The following is a 22,760-nucleotide window of genomic DNA, read 5'->3' as shown; positions in this document are numbered from 1 at the left end:
GTTTGGGTGGAAAGATGTATACTAGAGACGTAGTACAATGCTTAATAGATGAGTCTGCAGCACTCTGTTTCCATTGCTCAGAGTGACTTTATGGTTGTGAGGCAGATTGCCGCAGTTGCTGTGGTTGTGAATTACTGTCTGCAGATGCTGAGCTTCTGAATCGGGGTCTGCAGTTGAGGGGTTTGGGAAGTGGTGTTCCCCTATAATCTGAGTAGTTGTAAATAAAGACGACAGTCCACAGTGGTTGTGGTCATAAATCAGGAAGGTCGTCAGTGGCGATCTTTGTGAATTGGTGACTATAATTGCTCTGTCTGTGAGTCAGCATGCCTTTCTGTAAATGAGTGTTTGTGCATAATTGTTGTGTTGTGGATCTCTCTGTTACTTCCTTGGATAGGGATAAAAGTGTTCTTCTGTTTTTGATGTTTCCCATGCCTTCCATTTATCCTCATCTTGTGTGTTGTTTGAGGTTAATAAAAATGATTGAAGCATTTGTTAAGCGTTCGCTATGTATAAAGCACTGTACTAAGCACTGGGGTAGATACAAAATTGGTAATGTCTGCATCTTTGAAAGATGTAGGGTTTGAAGTTGCTGTGAGTCCAAAGCACTTTTGGGTGGGTTGTGAATTCTTTGGAAGGTGTGATGATAAATTTGCAAGTGTGATGGCTGCTAGGTTGGTGTGTGCTAAAAGATTTTCTGTGAAATGGCAGGTATGTGTATTTTAGTGCAGGCATGTGCTGATCTAACTTTGGAAGTTTGAGTTGCATTTTGTTGAGGGGATATGCTTGTGAGTTTAGATGTCACCACATTTGAACTCCCTTAGGACCAGATTTCCTTAACTTGCTATTCTAGGGGAATTTTGCGAAGAAAGAATATGCCCTAGGCCATGAAAGCATGCTTCTGAAAGTGGTAGAGCAAATGTGAGCTGGAATTAGTCAGCTGTAGATAGTCTTCTCAGTCTTTAAAATCACCGGACTAAAATAACCCATCTTTAATGCTCGTTCGTGTTGTAATATCTTCTGGTCTCCTTTAGTGAGTGTCAGAGAGGGGCAGTGGATAGTTTGGGTCTGGGAAGGATCATCATCAATGGCTTCCCAGTGATCCTGACGGCATTAGCTGTGGGCAGGCAATATGGCAATTCACTCATTCAGTCATATTTATTAATGTTTAATGTGCGCAGAGCACTGTACTAAGTGCTTGGGAGAGTCAATATAACAATAAACAGATACATTCCCTACCCACAACAAGCTTACAGTTTACCAACTCTGTCGTACTGTCCTCTCCCAAGCTCTTAGTACAGAGTTCTGCACATAGTAAGTGCTCAGTAAATATCTTTGACTGATTGATTAGCTCTGCCCAAGGTGTGTTTTCATGAAGAACATTTTCCTGAAAAGATTCTCTCTCCCTGTCCTCTCCAAGCATGGACCCATTTACCTTTAGATCATAGCACAAGACTATATTAAAGTTAGCCTTGCCTTAGACTGAGGAATGCTAGTCAGGGATTTCTTCTTGTGATTTGGTCCTGGAGGTTATAGGATTCAAGGCCAGGGACAGTGCTGTCACTGGCTTTAGTCCCTATCCAAGTTGAAATCATCGCCCAGTATTTTCACTTGTGCAATAAAATATCATCATTAAAAACCAGTAAATCATCACTGCCAGCAGAAGCAGAAGCAGCAGATGAAGAAGAAGCAACGCTTAGAAAGAACCTACTTAGAGAACATGCAGAAGAAATATAGCATTGTCAGTAATAGGGAGAGATCTATGCCACCCTGGGGTGGCAGGGGAGACAACCTCTGCCCCTCTCCCACTTCTCTCTCAAATTGCACTGCCTCATCTCTTTCTCCAGCCATTTTACTGATCTTCAGGGGGAGAATCGGGATGGATAGTGATTGGTCAGAAACTTCTGATATATGGGCAGAGTTTTCTGATAACTGGCCAATTGCCTTGTTGGGTTAGTGTAATAGATGGGTTAATGGTTTGAACACAAAAGCACTGTCAGGTCTCTACATATGGACAGTTTCACCTGCAGCCAATCTGTAACCATCTTCCATCCTCATTTCCAACACCTAACCAGGAAAGAGCATGTGTTGGTCTCATCAGAGAGGGGCATCACTCATTTCTTTGTTGATGATAATAATAATAATAGTAATTGTGGTATTTGCTAAGCATTACTTATGTGTTACACTGGGGTAGATACAATATAAGCAAATCAGACATGCTCCCTGCCCCACATGGGGCTTACAGTTTAAGTGGGAGAAAAAGTACCTTATCCACATTTTATAAATGAGAAAGCTGAACCTCTGAGAAGTTAAATGATTTTCCCAAGGTCCTAGAACAGACAAGTGGCAGATATGGGATTAAAACCCAGTTTTTCCGATTCCCAGTGCTGAGCTCTTTCCATTAAGCCATGCTGCAGGCTGTCCACATGTATGCTATTTGACCATCTCCAGATTCTTGTAGTTTCAATCCCTACACAAATCGTCCAGTATTCCCAAACAGAACCCTCCTGCTCAACTTCGTCCCTGATCATTTTCTGGCACTTAACACTACTCAGTGCTAAATCCAGTTCCTTTTGTCTTGGAGTACACATAGTCCTGAGAGCTGTATTACTGAAGTCACCAAATCTGCTAGTGGGGCTTCTGTTCCCCCTGCCAACAGGTCCTATCCCAATTTATGATCAGCTTTGCTTTTCCTACTGAGCGCGACTTCTGAAGCTTTGCCAATATCCATCACCCACAATGTCCTATCCCATACACCTCTCCCTGCCCACCAACCTCAAGAAGCTAGAAACAATGAGCCAAGGACTCCATTGCAGCTTGCAGCTGTGGAGCCAGACTGCTTTCCCTGATGAAACCCCTTTGAGTTTGGATTGAAGCTAACTGAAAAGAGTTCTTAGGAGACCCAGACCAGGGAGACACGTTGCTTCACTGCCTCCCTCCCATTTCCCCAGGGTTTTGACTCACTGTTCATGGGTTCAGGGATCCTGTTCAATCTGAGTGAGCAGAGAATTCTGGGTCTCTCTGAACCACAAGCCAAATTCCAGAGAGACTCACAACCACCCCAATATCCTTGATTACCTCAATCTCATCCATCTCCCCTCTGACATATTTTCCATCCTTATTCTGACCTGGAACCCCTGCCCCTTCGTATCAGATAAGCCACCAATATCCCCACCTTGAAAACCCTACTTAAAACACATCTCCTCCAAGAGATCTTCCCTGACTAAGCCCTCATTCCTCCTATTCACTGTCTCTTTTGTGTTGCCTGAGCATTTGAATCTGTAACCCTTAAGCACTTGCTATTCATCCCCCAGCCCCTCAGCACTTATATACATTTCCCTTATACAATCCTGTGGGTAGGGATCATGTCTACCAACATTATAAGATTTTACTCTCCCAAGTGCTTAGTACAGTGCTCTGGGCACAGTAAGATCTCAGTAAATTCCATGGGTTGCTGAATTGATTGGTTCCTTGGGGCCAGGGTTTGGCTTTGAACCTTAGGACTGTTGTTAAAGGACTCCAGGCTGCAACAAAATTTAGGTGACTATGTTCCTTTCTGAGAAAAGAAACTGTGGACCCTTCTTTTCTCTGGTTCAGAACCACTAACCCCTCTTCCCTCCATCCCGCCAATCACACCTAAAAGAAAACCAACCTGGGGGCCAAATGGCCAGTGTGATAGTGTGAGCAAATGAAAGCAATTCTATTTACATTCATTTGCATGTTTCTTGGCAAGGCTGTCCATGGCTCATTACTGTTATGAGTCCCATTAAAGGGAAAAGGCAGCAGATGATCCAATACCATTTAGGATCCAATACCATCACAATGAGAAGCAGCAGTGAGAACTAATATAAATCAGTCAATCAATCAATGCTGTTTTTTGAGTCCTTACTTTGTGCAGAGCACTGCACTAACTTGCTTGGAAACATACAAATCAGTTTGGTAGATATAATCCCTTCCCTGTTGGAGTTTATGGTCTAAGGGTTTACATCCCAACATGTAATTATGAAGGTCCAACTAAATAGTAGTCGGGGATGTTTTGGACTCGGGGACTAACACGTAATGTTTTGGGTGGCTATATTTCAAGAGATAAGTCAGCTCTAACTTTCAAGACAAGGTAAAGGTCCTACGGCTTAGTGGAAAGAGGGTAAGTCTGGGATTCAGTAGAGCTGCATTCTATTCCCAGCTCCACCACTTGCCTGTTGTGTGACATTGGGCAAATCACTTACTTCTCTGAGCCCTTGGTTTCCTCATATGCAAAATGGGGATGGAATGTCTGTTCTCTCTCCCTCTTAGATTGTGAGCACCATGTGGGAAAGGAACCGTGCATATGCCAATTATCTTGTATCTTCCCCAGTGCTTGGAACATTGGAAGCACTTAAAAAACACCATCATTATTATCAATGGAAACAACTGGGTCTTCAACTTTGTACTTCTCTTTGAACAAATGTGGGAAGAGCACTTCGTCTAGCTATGGGGTTGAGTGAAGTAGAATTAGCCATAAAACATTAGTGTGATGGCTAACCTGATAGTTTTTTTGGGGGGGGGGGGGGGGGAAGAGATGAGGAAGAGAAAAAAAGTACTAGTGGCTGGCTTCAAAGCTCGGCTGCACCAGACCCAAAAAACAGGGTCCAGTGGAAAGAGTACAAGCCTGGGAGTCAGAGGACCTAAGTGCTAATCCTCGCTCCTCCATGTATCTGTTGTGGGACCTAACAGCAAGTTATTTAACTACTCTGTTTTCTGTTTTGGGGGAAGCAGGGTGGCTTAGTGGAAAGAGCACGGGCTTGGGAGTCCGAGGTTGTGCGTTCTAATTCCAGCTCCGCCTCTTATCAGCTGTATGACTTTGGACAAATCATTTATCTTCTCTGTGCCTCAGTTACCTCATCTGTAAAATGGGGATCAAGACTGTGAGCCCCGTGTGGGACAACCTGATTACCTTGTATCAACCCCAGTGCTTAGAACAGTGCTTTGCACATAATAAGTGCTTAACAAATAACATTATTTATTTTATTTTTTATATACAATCTAGGGATTAAGTACCTATTCTCCCTCCCACCTAGACTGTGTACCCCCATGGAAGAGGGACTGCATCTGAACAGATTACCTTGTATCTATCCCAGTGCTTCATACTTATAAGCACTTAAATATCACAAATAAAGCTCAGCAATACCATCAATCAATCATTGATATTTATCAAGTGCTTACTGCGTGCAAAGCACAATATAGCAGAGTCAGTAGATATGTTCCCTGCCCATCCAGCCTGCAGGGGAGACAGATATTAATATAACAGACATGAAAGTCCTTTCAGAGAATCTTGAACCAAAAGAGCCACCTAGGGCCAATATCTTCCCCAATCCCACCACTGTGGTACATTTAGAATGTATTTATTGCCATTGTTCTTGTCTGTCTCCCCCGATTAGACTGTAAGCCCGTCAAAGGGCAGGGGCTGGCTCTGTTACCAATTTGTACATTCCAAGTGCTTAGTACAGTGCTCTGCACATAGTAAGCGCTCAATAAATACTATTGAATAAATTGAGAAGCAGCACGGTGTAGTGGATAGAGCCTGGGTCTGGGAATCAGAAGTTCATGGGTACTAATCCCAGCTCTGTCACTTGTCTGCTGTGAGACCTTGGGCAAGTCACTTTATTTCTCTGGGTCTCAGTTACCTCATTTGTAAAATGGGGATTGAGCCTGCAAGCCCCACATGGGACAGGGACTGTGTCCAACCAGAATTGCTTGTATCCGCCCCAGTGCTTAGTACAGTTACTAGCACCTAGTAAGCACTTAACAAATATTACAATTATTAATCTGAGACCTCTTTGAATCCATCGGTATTTTGGGCAGTGGGATTTAGCAATTGCTGTTACTTGTGCAGGACACAAGAAACCAGAGAGAAGCAAGCTACAGTCCTGATGTATGGACCCAAGTAGAAGAGGTGCCAGTTTCTCAATATGAGCCTGCAAGCCATCAATCTGTCTCTAGCCTGCCATGGACGGGGGTGGTTAATAAGACAGCTTGGCAAGCAGTTTAATGCAACCGTCAAGGCGCAATCCTTTGCTGAGCTTCACGTCTAGCTTTAGGAAGAAACAGGCAGGAGCTATATGGCTGCCGCTCTCAGGGATTAGAGCGGGAGAACAGGAAAGAGAAAAGCAGAAACAAGCCACGGAGCTCAGACAGAAAGTGCATGTCTGCTGACCCAGGTCAGACTGAATCTCCAGTCTCTGGATTAACAAACAGAGGGAAGAGAAACTTTCTATGTGGCTACCTTTAGTGTTCCAGGACACTAGGTAATCTCCAAGAGAAGGTGGGTAGTGGCCCCTAGCTCATCTTCTGGAGAAGGTAGGTGTGGGGCACGAATTGAAGGGGTGGTCTTGAAATAAGGGGGCTCTCTGTTTCTCAATGGCTCTCTGGGGTTAGGTTGAGGATTTCAATTATGCTAGCAAGTTTTGTATTGCTAAAGGCCAGAGCTGGAGGTAGGGGAGAAGGAGTGTACTACTTCCCTGACCCAAGATGACTCTACAGAGTGGTGTCTATTGCAGTTCCAGAGCAGAGGTGTGGTCAGTCTCACGCTGATGCCGCCCCATCCTGCAAATCTCTCTAGCCTGAGTCAGGCTGCCACTGGAAATGTGATGCCCTGAAACCCGGGGAGTCTCTAAATCATCCCCACTGCCACAGGCCCATCTAACCTGAGCTGTTGGAAGGTTCTACTCAGCTGCTTTCTCCACCTGGTATCAGGCAGGGTTTCCCCAGAAGGATCTCCAGCCGTGAGTGGCCAGTCTCTCGGGATTGTGGTGGTGGTGTGGTGATGGCAGTGGCAAGGGTAGATTTACTCCTTTCCAAATCACTCATAATGATATCATGCAATTTCTATCGTGTACCCCATACCCATCCTGTGGGAGAGGGTGAGGTGATAGTACGTGATCAGGAGATCTAAATCAGAACACCTTATGGCAGACCTTCTCTTTGGCTGCAGATCATGAGGAGAGAGGCTGTCAAGGATCATTTTTTAATGGGGATTTGACACTAAGAGGATTTCTTCAATCAGAAAATGTAAGGTCAGAGTCCCCCTTCTCTTTCTCCTGCCTGTCATTTTTCCTCTCCCCTCTTTTCCAACCTCTGATTCCTTCCTTCCTCAGGTCTCTCCACGTTTGGGCCCGAGGACATGGCGCGGAGATTCCCAGGAATTCCTCCCATCTGGTTTGCCAACGTGGGGATTCTCCTCCTGATTCCCGCTCTCCCGACGGCCACTGGACAGGGAGCCCCAAGACGGCAGGAACCGGGGGACTTTGTCAAACAAGAGATTGGAGGGTAAGATCATTGTACTTGAAATATCTGGTGTTTCAGAAGGAAATCTCTCTTCCTCTTCCCCGTTTCTTCCTCTATGTGGAATTATCCAACAGAGTTGGAGAAAATGTCCCCTCAGCTTTTCTTGGAATTCTTACATGCCAATCAGAAAATCCACTCCTTTCTTTGTACAACATCAAGTGGGCTCAAATGTATCCTAATATGTCTCTTCTGATTTAAACTTCCCTTTGAAATGCTCCAGCATCTCTCAGAGGATGCTGGTCCTCCCTCCTCACTAGGCAAGTATATTTTTGTTACAATTTGTGTCAGCTAAAGCCAGCTGTGGGCCCCGGGGTGATATCACAGCATCACAACATCACAACCTTGCACTCCAGAAGTAGGGTGAGTCTAGCCCTCAGTTCTACCTTGCTGTCACCTCCATCAAATAGTACCCAAGAATAAACTTCGGGATTTTTCCCCAAGAAGCACTGTGCTGGGCCTGGGTGGGTATGGCAGGACATGACAGATCCCCTTTTCCTCAGCTCCCCCTCCCCTCTGCATTGGCCCAACTTGCTCCCTTTTTTCTACCCACCTCTCCCCACCCCGCAGAACTTGTATATATATGTACATGTGTAAAATTCTATTTATTTATCTTGATGTCTGCTTGTTTTGATGTGTATATATCTAAAATTCTATTTATTTATATATATACTTCTTGTTTTGATGTCTGTCTCCCCTCTTCTACACTGTAAACCCATTCTGAGGAGCGATTGTCTCTATTGCTGAAAGGTACTTTCCAAGTACTTAGTACAGTGCTCTGCACACAGTAAGCGCTCAGTAAATACTATTGAATGAATGACGGAATGAATGACGGGGAAAACTACCAACCCAGATTAGTGGGTTCAGATGAACCCAGGGAATTGATACTTTTTAAAAACAGCTCCTCCCCAGATTGGCTAGGGGGCTAAGGATGATGGGGGTATTTAAGGCACAGTTGTTGGTTCTAGTCCTGGTGAGCCCCTTTATAATAGTAATAGTAATAACAATGGTAGTATTTTTAAGCACTTACTATGTGTCAAGCACTGCTGTAAGTGTTGGGGTAGGTACAAGGTAATCAGGTTGGACACAGTCCCTGTCCCACATGGGGCTCACAGTCTTAATCCCCACTTTACAGATGAAGTAACTAAGACAGAGAAGTTAAGTGACTTGCCCAAGGTCACACAGCAGGTAAGGGAGGAGCTGGGATAAGGACCCAGCTCCTTCTGACTCCCAACTCAGTGGTCTATCCATTAGGCAACAAGTTGCCTCACTTGTTCCTCTCCACATCCATCCTTCTTCTCTGGCCTTAGTTATTACATTTGACAATTGCATCCTGCATTTGGAACAGTCCAAGAGAATGCAAGATTACCCTCCTTCCTATTCCATCTTCCACCCCCCCCCAACCTTCCCCACTACACTGAGTTATTCCATCATTGATGAGTGACTGGTTAGATTAATATTGGTTGGAGCCACTGCACTTACCATTCTGTCAGCACTTTCTGAATAAACTCTTGTGTTCTGAGGCTGCATCATTCAGCCACACGTATCAATTGATTTTTGAAAGTTGACTGGAGGAGGCTAGAGGAAAATCCTTTTTTTTTTCACTCTCCCCATTCTGGAAAAGTCAAGCTAACTGATCCCTTTGACTCTTGGTTGTGGGAGAAAAGATGGAGCGGTGAGGTGGGCAAGCATAAAAGCCCAAGTTTCACAGGGGTGACCTCTGATACGATCTTGTGGGACTATACATTGTGGAATTTTTCAGGAATTACTTCAGCAGGTGGAAAAGAGTCCACTAAATCGATTTTTTTCCCACCATTTGGAGATTTATATTTTTTTCAATTGTTTTTCCTGGTTGGTCCAAGGTGCTTGTTCAAAGCATCACATGAAACAGTGGCCAGCTGTCCAGTGTTGAATGGGACAAGCAGGGATGGGAGGCATCGATGGTGACCCAGACTGTTCCTATCTCCCTTCCACCGTCATGCTTGTGAATTCAGCAGTGGCTGATGTGGTTTCTTCCCCCATCCATGCTTACAGTCTCCGCCACAGTATGAAAGTGTTTGTTGCCCCCTTCAAGCCAATGGGTGGCCATAGAATACTAATAATCATTATAATAATTGTGGCATTTGTTAAGCATTTACTATGTGCTAAGCACTGTACTAAGTGCCTGGGTTGCTTCAAGCAAATCGGGTTGGACACAGTCCCTGTCCCACATGGGGCTCACAGTCTTAATCCCCATTTTATTGAGGAGGTAACTGAGGCACAGAGAAATTAAATGGGCATGCTCAAGGTCACACAGCAGACAAGTGGTGGAGTCTGAGTCCCAGGCCTGTATGCTACCTACTGCGTCCCGCTGTTTCTATTAGGCCACACTGCGTCTACTATCAGACATCGCAGTGTCTTCTGCTGATTTGGAACAAGACATGCACGAACAGGTGCACAGACATGCACGACTCTCTCCTTCCCCACTGCTCATGGACTGTTCAGATGCCTCGTGAAGGAATAGAGGTTAGCTGAAATTCTCAATGAGCCTTTCACATAACCCTTGGTGGCAGAGTAAGAGGCTGCTGTGTCAGACCTTGTAGTGTGGAAAATCAGAGTTGTTAGCCCATGGGGCTCAGAAAGAAAAGTGCAGCTTTACTTTTGAAACTGGCAAAGCTAAAGGTTTGAGCCTTTTAAAATTTTTTGAATGGAATTTGTTAAGCACGTATTATGTGTCAAGCACTGTTCCAAGTGCTGGGATAGATACAAGTTCACTGCATATGGAGTTCACAGTCAAGTAGGAGAGAAAACAGGTATTGGATACCCTTTTTACAGTTGAGGAAACTGAGGCATAGGGAATGAATCAGTCAATCAAAAGTATTTATTGAGTGCCTATTCCACACAGAGCAATGTGCTCAGCTCTTGGGAGAGTACAATACAGCAGAATTAGTGGACACATTCCCTGCCTATCACAAGCCTACAATCTAGAGGGTGAGGTTAAGTGACTCGTCTAAGGTCACACAGCAGGCAAGTGGCAGAGCTGGATTTAGAACCCTGGTCCTCTGGCTTCCAGGCCTGTGCTTTATCCACTAGTCCACTCTGCTTCCCCATCTGAGCTATTGACAGTTAAACATGTTCCTGAATACTTGGGAATAGAAACACCAATTTTGAGTTTTTGAGTGAATTACTGTGATAGCTCACTCTCTTTCTCTGTGTCTGACACTGCCTCTGACTTCCTGGTCTCTCTGCCTCTGGTTCTGTTGGTATGCCTCTCTAACTATCTCTGTCTCTGACATCACAGTCTCTGACCATCTCTGTCACTCTTTCTAACATTTCAACCTCTCTATGTCTTTTCAGTATCTTTCCCTGATTTCTTGATATTCCTGTCAGTTTCTCTGCCTCTCTTTCTCTGAGTGCCTCGATCTCTGTCAATGGCTGTCTCTCTTACTCTTTAACATACCATTAAACTGAAGCTGTTCTTTTAGTTAGCCAAGCACAAAAGTGTTTTGCTTCTAAAACTGCCCAACACTGTGTATGAGAGAGGAAGAAACACCCAGTTGCTAAGTAGCCATGAAAGATTTGGTCTTGGATTCTGATGTAGCAAATATGGCTAGAGGAAAATGCAGAACACTGCAAAGTTGATGTTCTTCATATAAAAACACTTTTCCAGCCCTGTTAATGGCAGAAACTGGTCTATAGAGGAAACATTGGCCTGGCTTGGGTTTACTCCTAGATGGATTTTTCTATTCCCTGATTGGTGAGGGAAATCGGGGATAAATGTGAAATCTGATTGTTTACCATGAAGACTATATGAAGCTCTGACGTTTTTAGGACATAGCCATGGATCTGAGTTTCTGGGTCTTTTGATTTCTATAAGCTGGGGATCTTCATGGATATTTGCTAAACATAGAAAGAGTTCAAAAATCTCCTACTGAAACATAATCCTGTTTTATCTATTAGTGGAAATTGAGAGTCAGTATGGTCTACTGGATAGAGCATGGGCCTGGAAGTCAGAAGGACCGGGGTTCTATTCCTGACTCTGCCACTTGTGTCCTTCGTGACTTTGGGAAAGTCACTTCACTTCTCTGTGCTTCTGTTCCCTCATCTGTAAAATGGAGACTAAGACTGTGAGTCCCTTGTGGGACAGAGACTATGTCAACCTGATTAACTTATATTTACCCCAGTGTTTACTACAGTGCCTGGAACATAGTAAGCACTTAACTAATACCATTAAAAAAGAAAAACGGAGATCTGATGGCCAAAGAAATCCCATGTTTATGGCATTAAAGTGTCCAAGGATGGAGGTGATCATCTCTTAAGACTGTAAGCTCCTAATGGGCAGGGACCATGTCTACCAACTCTGTTCTATTGTACTCTCCCAATCGCTTGGTTCAGTGCTCTGCACACGGTAAGTGATCAATACAATGGATTGATTGATTGGGTGACCCTGTGGCTGTCCCCCCTTCAGGAAATTCCTGTGGGGAAATCAGTAGTTTTGGAGTACAGTGAATCAAACCTACAACAATCAGGCACCTGTGGCCTCAATTCCATCTCAGTCTGGGGATCCTCATGGATCCCCATATTGTACGCTCCTCTTCTAGACAGTAAGATCAATGTGGGAGGGAGAATGTTTTTCAGCTCTGTTATACTGTATTCTCCCAAGCCCTTAGTAAAGTGTTCTGTACATAGTAAGGGCCCAAAACATACAATAGATTGATTGTTTGAGGAATAGATTGAAAATCTGGCCAATGAACCAGACTAATCTAGCCCAGGACAAGCCAATCAGATCAGGATTAACACCTGGCCAGGCCCAACTCACTTGTGGGGTGAGAGCAAGAGAGAGAATTTCCCTGTGAGCTTCTGGGACTTAAAGTGTCAAGAAGTACACAGGAAATGTGATGCAATGCTGCGCACCAGCCGCCATCGACAATTGCCGCTGTGTTTGTCGGGGATCGGTTCTGATTCCTACCTGTATATTCTCTCCCAGAGCTTAAAAAACATTCTGCCCACAGTAAACAATAAATACTATTCCTACTACTGGGGACTCCAGTTCTCTTCAGCATAAGGAATTCTGAAACAGTCATGGGTTTTCTCAACACTGTCCACGTATTCCTAGCCCAACACCTTGCAGCTCTCTCAGTAAGGCAGTTCTGGGTCAGAACAAACGAAACACAACCAGATCCATCCTGGGGATCTACTGAGATCACTGATGGGGAAAAAATAAGGTGATAACATTTAGTTATGATACTTATAAAACATTCAGTTTCCAAGCACCAGGGAAGATAGTTGACAATCAAATGATAAGAATAATAATGGTATGTGTTAAGCACTTACTATGCTCCAGTCACTGTTCTAAGCGCTGGGGCAAATACAAGATAATCGTGTTGAGCACGGTCCCTAGCCCACATAGGGCTCACAGTCTTAATCCCCATTTTACAGATGAGGTAACTAAGGCACAGAGAAGTGAAGTGACTTGCCCAACGTCACACAGCAGACAAGTGGCAGAACCAGGACTAGAACCCAAGTCCTCTGACTTCCAGCCCCAGGCTTTATTCACTTGGCTAAACTGCTCTGATGAGGTCCCTGACACATACAGGGCCACAATCTAAGAGTTAAGGAAAACAAAAATTTCATCCCCTTTTTCTAGATGAGAAAACTAAGGCCCAGAGAGGTTAAGTGACTCACTCAAGAAAGCCAGTGGCGGAGCTGGGATACAAATCGAAGTCTCCGGACACCCAGTCAATCCATCGTTCAGTTAATTCATTGAACACATTGTGTGCAGAGCACTGTACTAAGCTCTTGGGAGAGTATAAAATAATTGAGTTGGTAGGCAAGCTCCCTGCCCACAATGAGTTTACAGTCTAGAGGGAGCTTACAGTCCCATGCTCTTACCTGTAGGAAATACTGCCTCCTAGATCTCTGATGCCCAAGGTATTTTGGGAGCCTGATTTGGTGGGGATTGTTGGTATTTGTTAAGCGCTTACTATGTGCCAAGCACTGTTCTAAATGCTGGGGTAGATAAAGGGTAATCAGGTTATCCCATGTGAGGCTCACAGTTAATCCCCATTTTACAAATGAGGTAACTGAGGCACAGAGAAGTTAAGTGACTTGCCCACAGTCCCACAGCTGACGAGTGGCAGAGCTGGGATTCGAACCCATGACCTAAAACTCCCAAGCCCGGGCTCTTTCCACTGATCCACGCTGCTGTTGACTGTGGCAAAGTTTTCACTGAATCTATGAGGTTCCCTTAGTTAATGCTCAGCCAAAGACAGAGATCTGCTCAATCTTCCACCCTCTCCAGGTGTAAGCCAGTGACAGCTTTGGTGGAGAGTGGAAGAGTGATGGGAGGCTACTGAGTCAGTGCCATTTCAGTCAAATCAGGAACTCTCCTGGTGTATAAATTAGTAGTAGGAATAGTCATAGTTATTAAATGCTTACTATGATCAGGGCCCCATACTAAGCTCTGGGAGAGATTACGAAGGTGGGAATTAGAACCCTGAGGGGTCGCAATCCTCTAGACTGTAAGGTCGTTATGGGCAGGGAACATGTCTGCTAATTCTGTTGTATATGGGCAGGGAACCTGTCTTCTAATTCTCTTGTACTCTCTCGAGCTCTTAATACAGTGCTCTGCACATAGTAAGCACTCACTAAGTACCATCGATTGATGGATTGACTGATAAGAGTAGAAGTGGAGAGAGTTTAGCTATTCTTATAATGGGGCTAACAAAACCTGACCTGATGGATGGGCTAGGTGGTGCTTCAGAGAAAATTACTCCCAGAAAGCAGGGCAAAACATCTAATTTTCGAACAGTCAAGGACTAGCTGAGAAGCAGCATAGCCTCGTAAAAAGAGTGCAGACTTGGGAGTCAGAGGACCTGGGTTTTCTAATTCTGACCCCACCATATGTCTGCCCTGTCACCCTGGGCAATTCACTTAACTTCTCTATGCCTCAGTTCCCTCATCTGTAAAATGGGGATTAAGACCGTGAACACCATGGGGGACATGGACAGCGTCCAACCCGATTATCTTGTATTTACCCCAACACCTAATACATTTTCTGGCACATGGTAAGCACTTAACAAATACCATTAAAAGAAATAAGCTCAAGCTAATGGGGGATGGGAGGGAAATAGGGGCAGGGTAGATAATAGAAATCTACTGATCATCCCAAAAGCTTATTTTGGTAAATTGGCTAAAATGTGGACAAGCAGTAAAGAGGAGGAGGAGAAACCAGGGGTTCAAGATTGATCCCAGCACACATCATTAGTCCCTATATGACCAAGGGGTGACTGTACTGTTGTTTGCCTAGTCTCCCAGGTTCAGTCAATTAATCAGGCAATCTATTGTATTTATTGAGCACTTTTTGTGTACAGAGGACTGTGCTGGCACTTGGGAGAGTACAATATAACAGAGTTAGTAAACCAGTTCCCTGCCCACAAAAAGTTTATGGTCTAGAGTGGAAGACAGATATTAATATAAATACATTACGGATATGTGATAGATTCAGTCTAATGCCACCAGGGGGACAGAAGCTCCCCAGGGAACCATTGCTAGACTCGGCTCACAACATCATCTGATCCAGTCAGCAGACTGTTGGCCAGTGAATCAATCTATGGTATTTATTGAATGTTTACTGTGGGCAGAGCACTGTACTAAGCACGTGGGGAAGTACAGTACAGAAAAGGTGGTAGACACATTCTCTGCCCAATTTAGAGCCAAGGATGGAGGTGCAGCTGATACACGAGCAACACACAGACAACAGATCGTGGTGAAGGACAGGAAAGCTGGGGATGAAATTGGAAATTAGATTTAAACCTGCCTATTGTGGTTTGTCTGTACCCCTCCTATTGCCTTTAGTATCCACACTCCCCTGCTGATCACCTTTTCAGCCTATAGAGCAAAGGGAACCCTTTCTCCTCCCTCCATTATTCCCCGCCTCATTACCCGAGAAATGGATTTTAAAATCTGTAGTCAGAGAGCAGTTTAGTGGAGGGAGACTAGAGACCAGCAGATCTCCAGAGGGAAAAGAGAATTGGAAACGTAGGAAAAGGCAAAACAAAGGATCATGGGATGAAAATTTATTCCAGGTGCTTTACCTCCTCCACCCAGTCACCTCACTAGCTTCCTGAAAGCCCTTCCAGCCAAGGAAGGAACCGTAGGGTGCTAGGTGGAATCTGGGTGGGGGGAGGGCACACTCAAAGGGGTCCACATCATTGATGAGCCATGACAATCGACATCCGGGTGTCTACTGCGAACTAAATTATTGTGGCATTTGTTAGGCTCTTACTACATGCCAGATACTCTTCTAAGTGCTGGGGTGGGTACAAGAAAATCGGGTAGGTCACAGTCTCTGTTCCACATGAGGCTCATGGTTTAATTCCCATTTTACAGATGAGGTGACAGGGACCCAGAGAAGTGAAGTGACTTGCGCAGGATCACATACCAGACAAGTGGCGGAGCCGGGACTAGAAGCCAGGTCCTTCTGACTTCCAGACTCATCCTCTATCCACTAGGCCCTGTTCACTCATCTTAATCAAATTCCTGCTTCCATATCATTTATTCCACCGCTTAGCTGGGTTGTACCACTTTGTTACTCTGATGAGGCTCCTGCAACATTTCTAGTAATTTGTTCGCAGAACCCACCATTCATCTCTGAACTTGGTGGTCTTGCTTTATCTAGCCAGCTGCATACCCATGCTCTCACCTTCTGTCTGCACTTCCTTCACTCTCCCTGAACTTTCTCTGTCTCTTCCCTTATTTTTCCTGTCTCTCCCTGTGATCAACTGGGACATTTACTGAGCCTTCTGCAGGTGAAAACCATTCCAGAAGTATTTGTTTCCTCCTTGCTTTCTCTTCTAGGTTTGAGAGGGTTCACATCCCATTCCTTGCTGGAACAAACTGCCTCCTAATTACCCTGGGTATCCTGCCGTGTAGTGTGGTGAAAGGGTGAATTCAGGTGCTGTTCAACAAGCGCTTAGTACCACTGTACTGCACACAGTAAGCACTAAATAAATATGATTGAATAAAGGAAAGAATGAGACCCAGGCTTTTCATATTAGAGTGCAAGTTCCTTGAGAGCAGGGAGTGTGTCTAACAACTGTATTGCCCTCTCCCAAGCATTGTGTGCAGTGCTCTAGGCACAGGAAGAAGTGTGAGAAGCAGCACAACCTAGCGGATATAGCATGGGCCTGGGAGTCAGAAGGACCTGGGTTCTAATCCAGGCTCCGCCACTTGTCTGCTGTATGACCTCGGACAAGTCACTTCACTTCTCTGAGCCTCAATCGCCTCATATGTAAAATGGCGATTGAGACACTGAGCTCCATGTGGGACATGGATTGTGTCCAACCTAATTAGCTTGTATCTATTCAAGGACTTAGTCCAGTGCCTGGCACATAATAAACCCTTAACAAATACCATTAAAAAAACCCAAGAAGAATCCCTTTGCAGTCTCATAATGTTCTCTCATCTCTCAAGCTTCCCCTTCCCACCTGCCCTGCAGCACCATTGCTTAAGGGGGGGACCCTGCTGACAGGGATCGTAGCCGTAGCTGGGAAAGACTTTGTTTGGTTCCTATAATACCAGCACTCCTATTGCCAGCCCTGGCAACGAACACTTGGGCATTGGCATCACTTGTTACTTGGGTTGCCCGCTTTGGAGATGGAGTAGGCACCAGTCCTTTCTGGCCAGGGGGCTTCCCACCCCTCACCTGGGGCAAGGGGCTTGGACCAGAATCAGATGATGCTCTTCACAGTCAGACTCCAATACTGCTCCCTCTGGGCACTCTAGATGAAAGAGCTGCATTGCTCTGACTTGCTCCCTTTATTCATTCCCCCCCCCCCCCGCCCAGCCCCACAGCACTTATGCACATATCTGTAATTTTATTTATTTCTATTAATGTCCGTCTCCCCCTCTAGAGTGTATGCTTCTTGAAGGCAGGGAATGTGTCTGTTACACTTTTGTATTGTACTCTCCCAAGCACTTAGTACAGTGCTCTGCACACGGTAAGCACTCAATAAAACCGATTGGCTGACTCACTAGGTGTGAGCATTTCTGTCTGTTGCTTCCCAGACACATCATCGTATCGACAAACGCATTTAATGTTCAAGGTTACAGAGCGGGACATGGGGAGAATGAAAACACTCTGGGGTAAATATCTAACTGAATTTATTGAGGGACGAAAAGTGTAGAAGTGAGATGACCTATGTGATTTCTTCTCCCATCTCTCTTCTTTCTCCCCGTTCCCCACCAGACTGTCTCCAAAGCATGGACCAGATATTGCTGACGACAGCACCGACAACATCACCATCTTCACCCGGATCTTGGACCGGCTGCTGGATGGATACGACAACCGGCTAAGACCTGGGCTTGGAGGTCAGTCTGTATTTCGGGATCCTGTTCTGCCCATCCTGTCCCCCTTTGGGAAAGGCTTTATTTAGGGGCTTTTAGGGGCAGACTCTCTGCTAGTCACTCCTCGGGGTAGGACCAACAGACGTGCATGGACACTGCCCTCTAGGAGCTTCCAATTTGCTCTGGTCCTGCTTTAGGACAGTTCAGTCTTTGTGTAGGGTAATAAGGGAGGTATCTTTGCAATGGGCTAGCAGGCCAGATCTTTAATGCCCGTGGTCCAATCTTCCTTATTTCTGCTTGCTCTTGCTGCCAATGGCAGGGGAGGGAAGGCAGGAGTGGTAATATTTACCTCCCTCCTTACTCTCCTGTCCACTGCCCCAGATCCCCAGTGAGTGACTCTGGGCTTGGCAGTGACGTAAAGGGAGGAGAAGGGCTGTCCTGAAAGTGATGAGGATTGTGAAAATAGGATTCGGTTTGTTGGAGCAGCACCCCACCAAGACTGGTGCAAGTCCATGCCTCCACTAGATTGTAAGCTCCTTGAAGGCAGGGATGATATCTATTAACTCTCTTATGTATTCAATGTTGTGCCCTGAACACAGTAAGTGCTTAATTAATCCCACTGATTAAGTGCCCTAGGTGACCATTAGATCTCAAAATTCTCCTTCACTCTAGATTTCAAGATGGAAATCTGTTCCACAAGCACTCCAGGGGGGCTCCTCTGTGCCAATCATAGATGATCTATGAGGATAAATCCAATTGTTCACAGAATCACATCCCAGATCGGGCCCAAACTTCACCCCGAGGGTCCCCAGAGCATTTGTTAGGAGAACTCCCTCCTCCAGGGTTTCTGTAGTGGGTCTTTCAGAGTTGGAAATGAGCCAGTGGATTCTTATTCAAGCACATTCCTGTTCTCTTAGTATTTATTATTTTTTATTATGGTATTTATTAAGCAGTTACTATGTGTCAAGCACTGTGTGTCAAGAATCCTCCTATCTAGACTGTGAACCTTGTGTGGAACAGGGACAGTTTCCAAAGCAATAGCCGTTTATCTATCCCAGTGCTTAGAAAAGTGCTTGACACATAGTAAGTGCTTAGCAAATACTTTTGTTTTTGTTTTTGTTTTAAAAAGCATTGTTCTAAGCTCTGGGTTAGGTACATGATAATCAGGTTGGACAGAGTCCCTGTGGCACATGAAGCTCACCGTCTAAGTGGGAGGAAGAACAGAATCCCGATTTTACAGTTGGGGAAACTGAAACACAGAGAAGTGACTTGCCCAAGGTCACACAGCAAGCAGCAGAGCCAGGATTAGAACACAGGTTCTCTGACTCCCAGGCCTGTGCTCTATCTGCTAGGCCACACTGTTTGCCATAGTGAGGGAACTTCCATGGGATTCCCAGTCAAGGGTAGTAGCAGTGAAAATCCTCTTCTTCCATAACAACCTGGCCTACAAGAAATCCAAAATATGAAATATTATTAGGCTGATTGCACTGGATTTCTGGACTGTATTGATAGGGATGGGCCATTTCATCACCTCAGATCGGGGTCTATCCCATGGAAACTAAGGAAGGAAAATAAACTGTTTTTGAGAACTGGATTTTGCATGCGGAGTGCACACTCTACACATCCCATATGCTCTTATGAGGTGCTTAGATGGATGCACAATAGAGGGTGGTGTATATTAGCAGGTGGTGTAGAGTATCATGGTGGTATCATGGCTCAGTGAGAAAAGCACAGGCTTGGGAGTCAGAGGACATGGGTTCTAAACCCAGCTCCGCCGCTTGTCAGCTGTGTGACTTTGGGCAAGTCACTTAACTTCTCTGGGCCTCAGTTACCTCATCTGTAAAATGGGGATTAAAACCGTGAGCCCCACGTGGGACAGACTGATTACCTTGTATCCCTTCCAGTGCTTAGAATAGTGCTTAGAATAATACATAGTAAGTATTTAAGAAATACCATCATCATCATTATTATTATTATAGGTGGTGCATGTTCCAGCCCCAGAATTATGAGAGCAAAGTTGAGGGAAATGCAAACTAATGCATTCGGGGTGGATGTGGAAGAATTGGATGTCACCTATCACCCTTCAGAAAGTCTCCTGCCACTCAGGCCAGAGTTCAGTCTGTCCACTGGCAGAGATTGGGCCTGACTGGCATGGTAATGAAGCCCTTCCTCTAGACTCAGCCACGATCCTTAGCCTTCTGTGGGATTTGCCTTCTCCCTTAAAACAAAAAGCATCAGAATTACACTGGTACCGGCTTGAACCAGTGGGAGGTGAAAGGAACAGAGACGGCCACTCTTGGCTTTAAGGAAACCGGACAGGTTGTGTTACATTTATCTTTCCATGGTAGTATCGCCTGTCTGTCACAAATGCTAATAGGAAGCCTAAAACTGGGTTCTAATCCCAGCTCCGACACTTGTCCGACACTGTTGATTTTGGACAATTTACTTAACTTCTCTGGGCTTCAGTTACTTCATCTGTAAAATGGGGATCAAGATTGTGAGCCCCATGTAGGGCAGGGACTGTGTCCAACCTGATTATCTTGTATCTACCCCAGTGCTTCATGCAGAATTTGGCCCAGAATAACCACTTTAAGAAATGCCATTTTAAAAAAAGCCTGATGGGCATGCAGAATCTCCACCTTTCTTCCTACCCATACTTGGCTTTCCCTAACATCCTTTTTTTAATTATATTTGTTAAGTGCTTACTTTGTGTCAGGCACTGTACTAAGCACTAGAGTAGATACAAACTAGACACAGTCCATGATCCACATGGGGCTCACAGTATTAACCCCCACTTTACAGATGAGGTAACTGAGACACAAAGAAATTAAGTTACTTGCCCAAGGTCACAAAAAAGACAAGTGGAGGAGCAGGGATTAGAACCCAGGTCCTTCTGACTCCCAGGTCCTTGCTCTATCCACTAGACCCGGCTGCTTCTCATAGATGTGCCTTCTCTTGGACCATCTCATAGACCAGCCTTATTTCTTCCACCCAAGGAAAGATTTCAGACACGTATTCCTCCAGTGATCTCCCTCCACCCATCCCTCCCAAAACACCTCTGCCTCCCGCTTTCTGGAACTCCGGAATCTGCAAAATTAGCTTTCGCACTTCCCTTTGCTGTGAGACTTCTGTGTCTGGTGGAGAATGGGGTTAATTCATCTGCATAGACCATCCGTCATTTTTATCGCCTTGCTGCTTGTCTCTTCTCTTGGAATTAACGGCAATCCCATTAATAGCTTTCCTTCCTTGAAGTTTTCCAAAAGAGAGCTCGATCCAAACAAAATACATCCAAAAGGACACTCAGGGGGCATGACATACAGGGCCCAGTTTGGGTCTAAGAGAAAATGGACCCGCAGAGGAAGTTATTAATAAGAAGATCTCTGGAGGTCCTCTCTAATTGTATGAGTCCATGGCTCCCATGAGTGCCTTACTCTGAAAAGCTTCCAAACCTCCCTACAGATGGCCCGGGTAGACTGTAATTCCCTGGCACTTACCACCACGGAGCGTTAATGTACAGAGTGCCTCTGGCTGGAATCTAAGGATCCAGCTTTTCCTAGAGTGTGAGCTACTCCCAGGACGCTTTCATCGGAGTCTAACGTTCCTTTTCTCAGACCGGTTGGCATGTTACTGCTTGGAGCACGTTGGTCCCATGGGACAATCTAGCCAGGTCTTTCCTTGATACCGGCTTTTCCCTGGCTTGCACCAGGACTCTTGGCAGAGCTTAGCCCAGGATGAGCTCCAAATGGCTTTTGGGTCTGGACAAAATTAAAGATGGTTGTATAATGCATTGGAGAAAGGCCTAAAATTATTTCCCTGCTTTCTCATGGCTAGGTCAGAAGAGTTGTAAATTGGCAGTTCATTCAATAGTATTTATTGAGCGCTTACTATGTGCAGAGCACTGTACTAAGCGCTTGGGATGAACAAGTCGGCAACAGATAGAGACGGTCCCTGCCGTTTGACGGGCTTACAGTCTAATCGGGGGAGACGGACAGACGAGAACAATGGCAATAAACAGCATCAAGGGGAAGAACATCTCGTAAAAACAATGGCAACTAAATAGAATCGAGGTGATGTACAATTCATTAACAAAATAAATAGGGTAACGAAAATATATACAGTTGAGCGGACGAGTACAGTGCTGTGGGGATGGGAAGGGAGAGATGGAGGAGCAGAGGGAAAAGGGGAAAATGAGGCTTTAGCTGCGGAGAGGTAAAGGGGGGATGGCAGAGGGAGTAGAGGGGGAAGAGGAGCTCAGTCTGGGAACGCCTCTTGGAGGAGGTGATTTTTAAGTAGGGTTTTGAAGAGGGAAAGAGAATCAGTTTGGCGGAGGTGAGGAGGGAGGGCGTTCCAGGACCGCGGGAGGACGTGACCCGGGGGCCGACGGCGGGATAGGCGAGACCGAGGGACGGTGAGGAGGTGGGCGGCGGAGGAGCGGAGCGTGCGGGGTGGGCGGTAGAAAGAGAGAAGGGAGGAGAGGTAGGAAGGGGCAAGGTGATGGAGAGCCTTGAAGCCTAGAGTGAGGAGTTTTTGTTTGGAGCGGAGGTCGATAGGCAACCACTGGAGTTGTTTAAGAAGGGGAGTGACATGCCCAGATCGTTTCTGCAGGAAGATGAGCCGGGCAGCGGAGTGAAGAATAGACCGGAGCGGGGCGAGAGAGGAGGAAGGGAGGTCAGAGAGAAGGCTGACACGGTAGTCTAGCCGGGATATAACGAGAGCCCGTAATAGTAAGGTAGCCGTTTGGGTGGAGAGGAAAGGGCGGATCTTGGCGATATTGTAGAGGTGAAACCGGCAGGTCTTGGTAACGGATAGGATGTGTGGGGTGAACGAGAGGGATGAGTCAAGGATGACACCGAGATTGCGGGCCCGAGAGACGGGAAGGATGGTCGTGCCATCCACGGTGATAGAGTAGTCTGGGAGAGGACCGGGTTTGGGAGGGAAGATGAGGAGCTCAGTCTCGCTCATGTTGAGTTTTAGGTGGCGGGCCGACATCCAGGTGGAGACGTCCCGGAGGCAGGAGGAGATGCGAGCCTGAAGGGAGGGGGAGAGGACAGGGGCGGAGATGTAGATCTGCGTGTCATCTGCGTAGAGATGGTAGTCAAAGCCGTGAGAGCGAATGA

At 45.7% G+C, this 22,760-nt stretch overlaps 1 protein-coding gene across 1 annotated transcript in view; it reads left to right on the top strand.

Annotated features, from left to right (window-relative positions):
- Nucleotides 1–22,760, top strand: part of GABRA3 (gamma-aminobutyric acid type A receptor subunit alpha3) — a 150,594-nt gene that overhangs the window by 9,778 nt on the left and 118,056 nt on the right. Inside the window, exons 2-3 of the mRNA XM_001514179.4 lie at nt 7,131–7,302; nt 17,546–17,667. Coding sequence (XP_001514229.2) covers nt 7,157–7,302; nt 17,546–17,667 — 268 coding nt within the window. The 5' untranslated portion in view covers nt 7,131–7,156. The remainder of the gene's footprint in view (nt 1–7,130; nt 7,303–17,545; nt 17,668–22,760) is intronic.

Source organism: Ornithorhynchus anatinus, chromosome 6, assembly GCF_004115215.2.
Source record: "Ornithorhynchus anatinus isolate Pmale09 chromosome 6, mOrnAna1.pri.v4, whole genome shotgun sequence".
Lineage (NCBI taxonomy): Eukaryota > Metazoa > Chordata > Mammalia > Monotremata > Ornithorhynchidae > Ornithorhynchus > Ornithorhynchus anatinus.
Note: the sequence above shows the minus strand (reverse complement) of the source record. Positions and strands in the feature narration are given on the sequence as shown.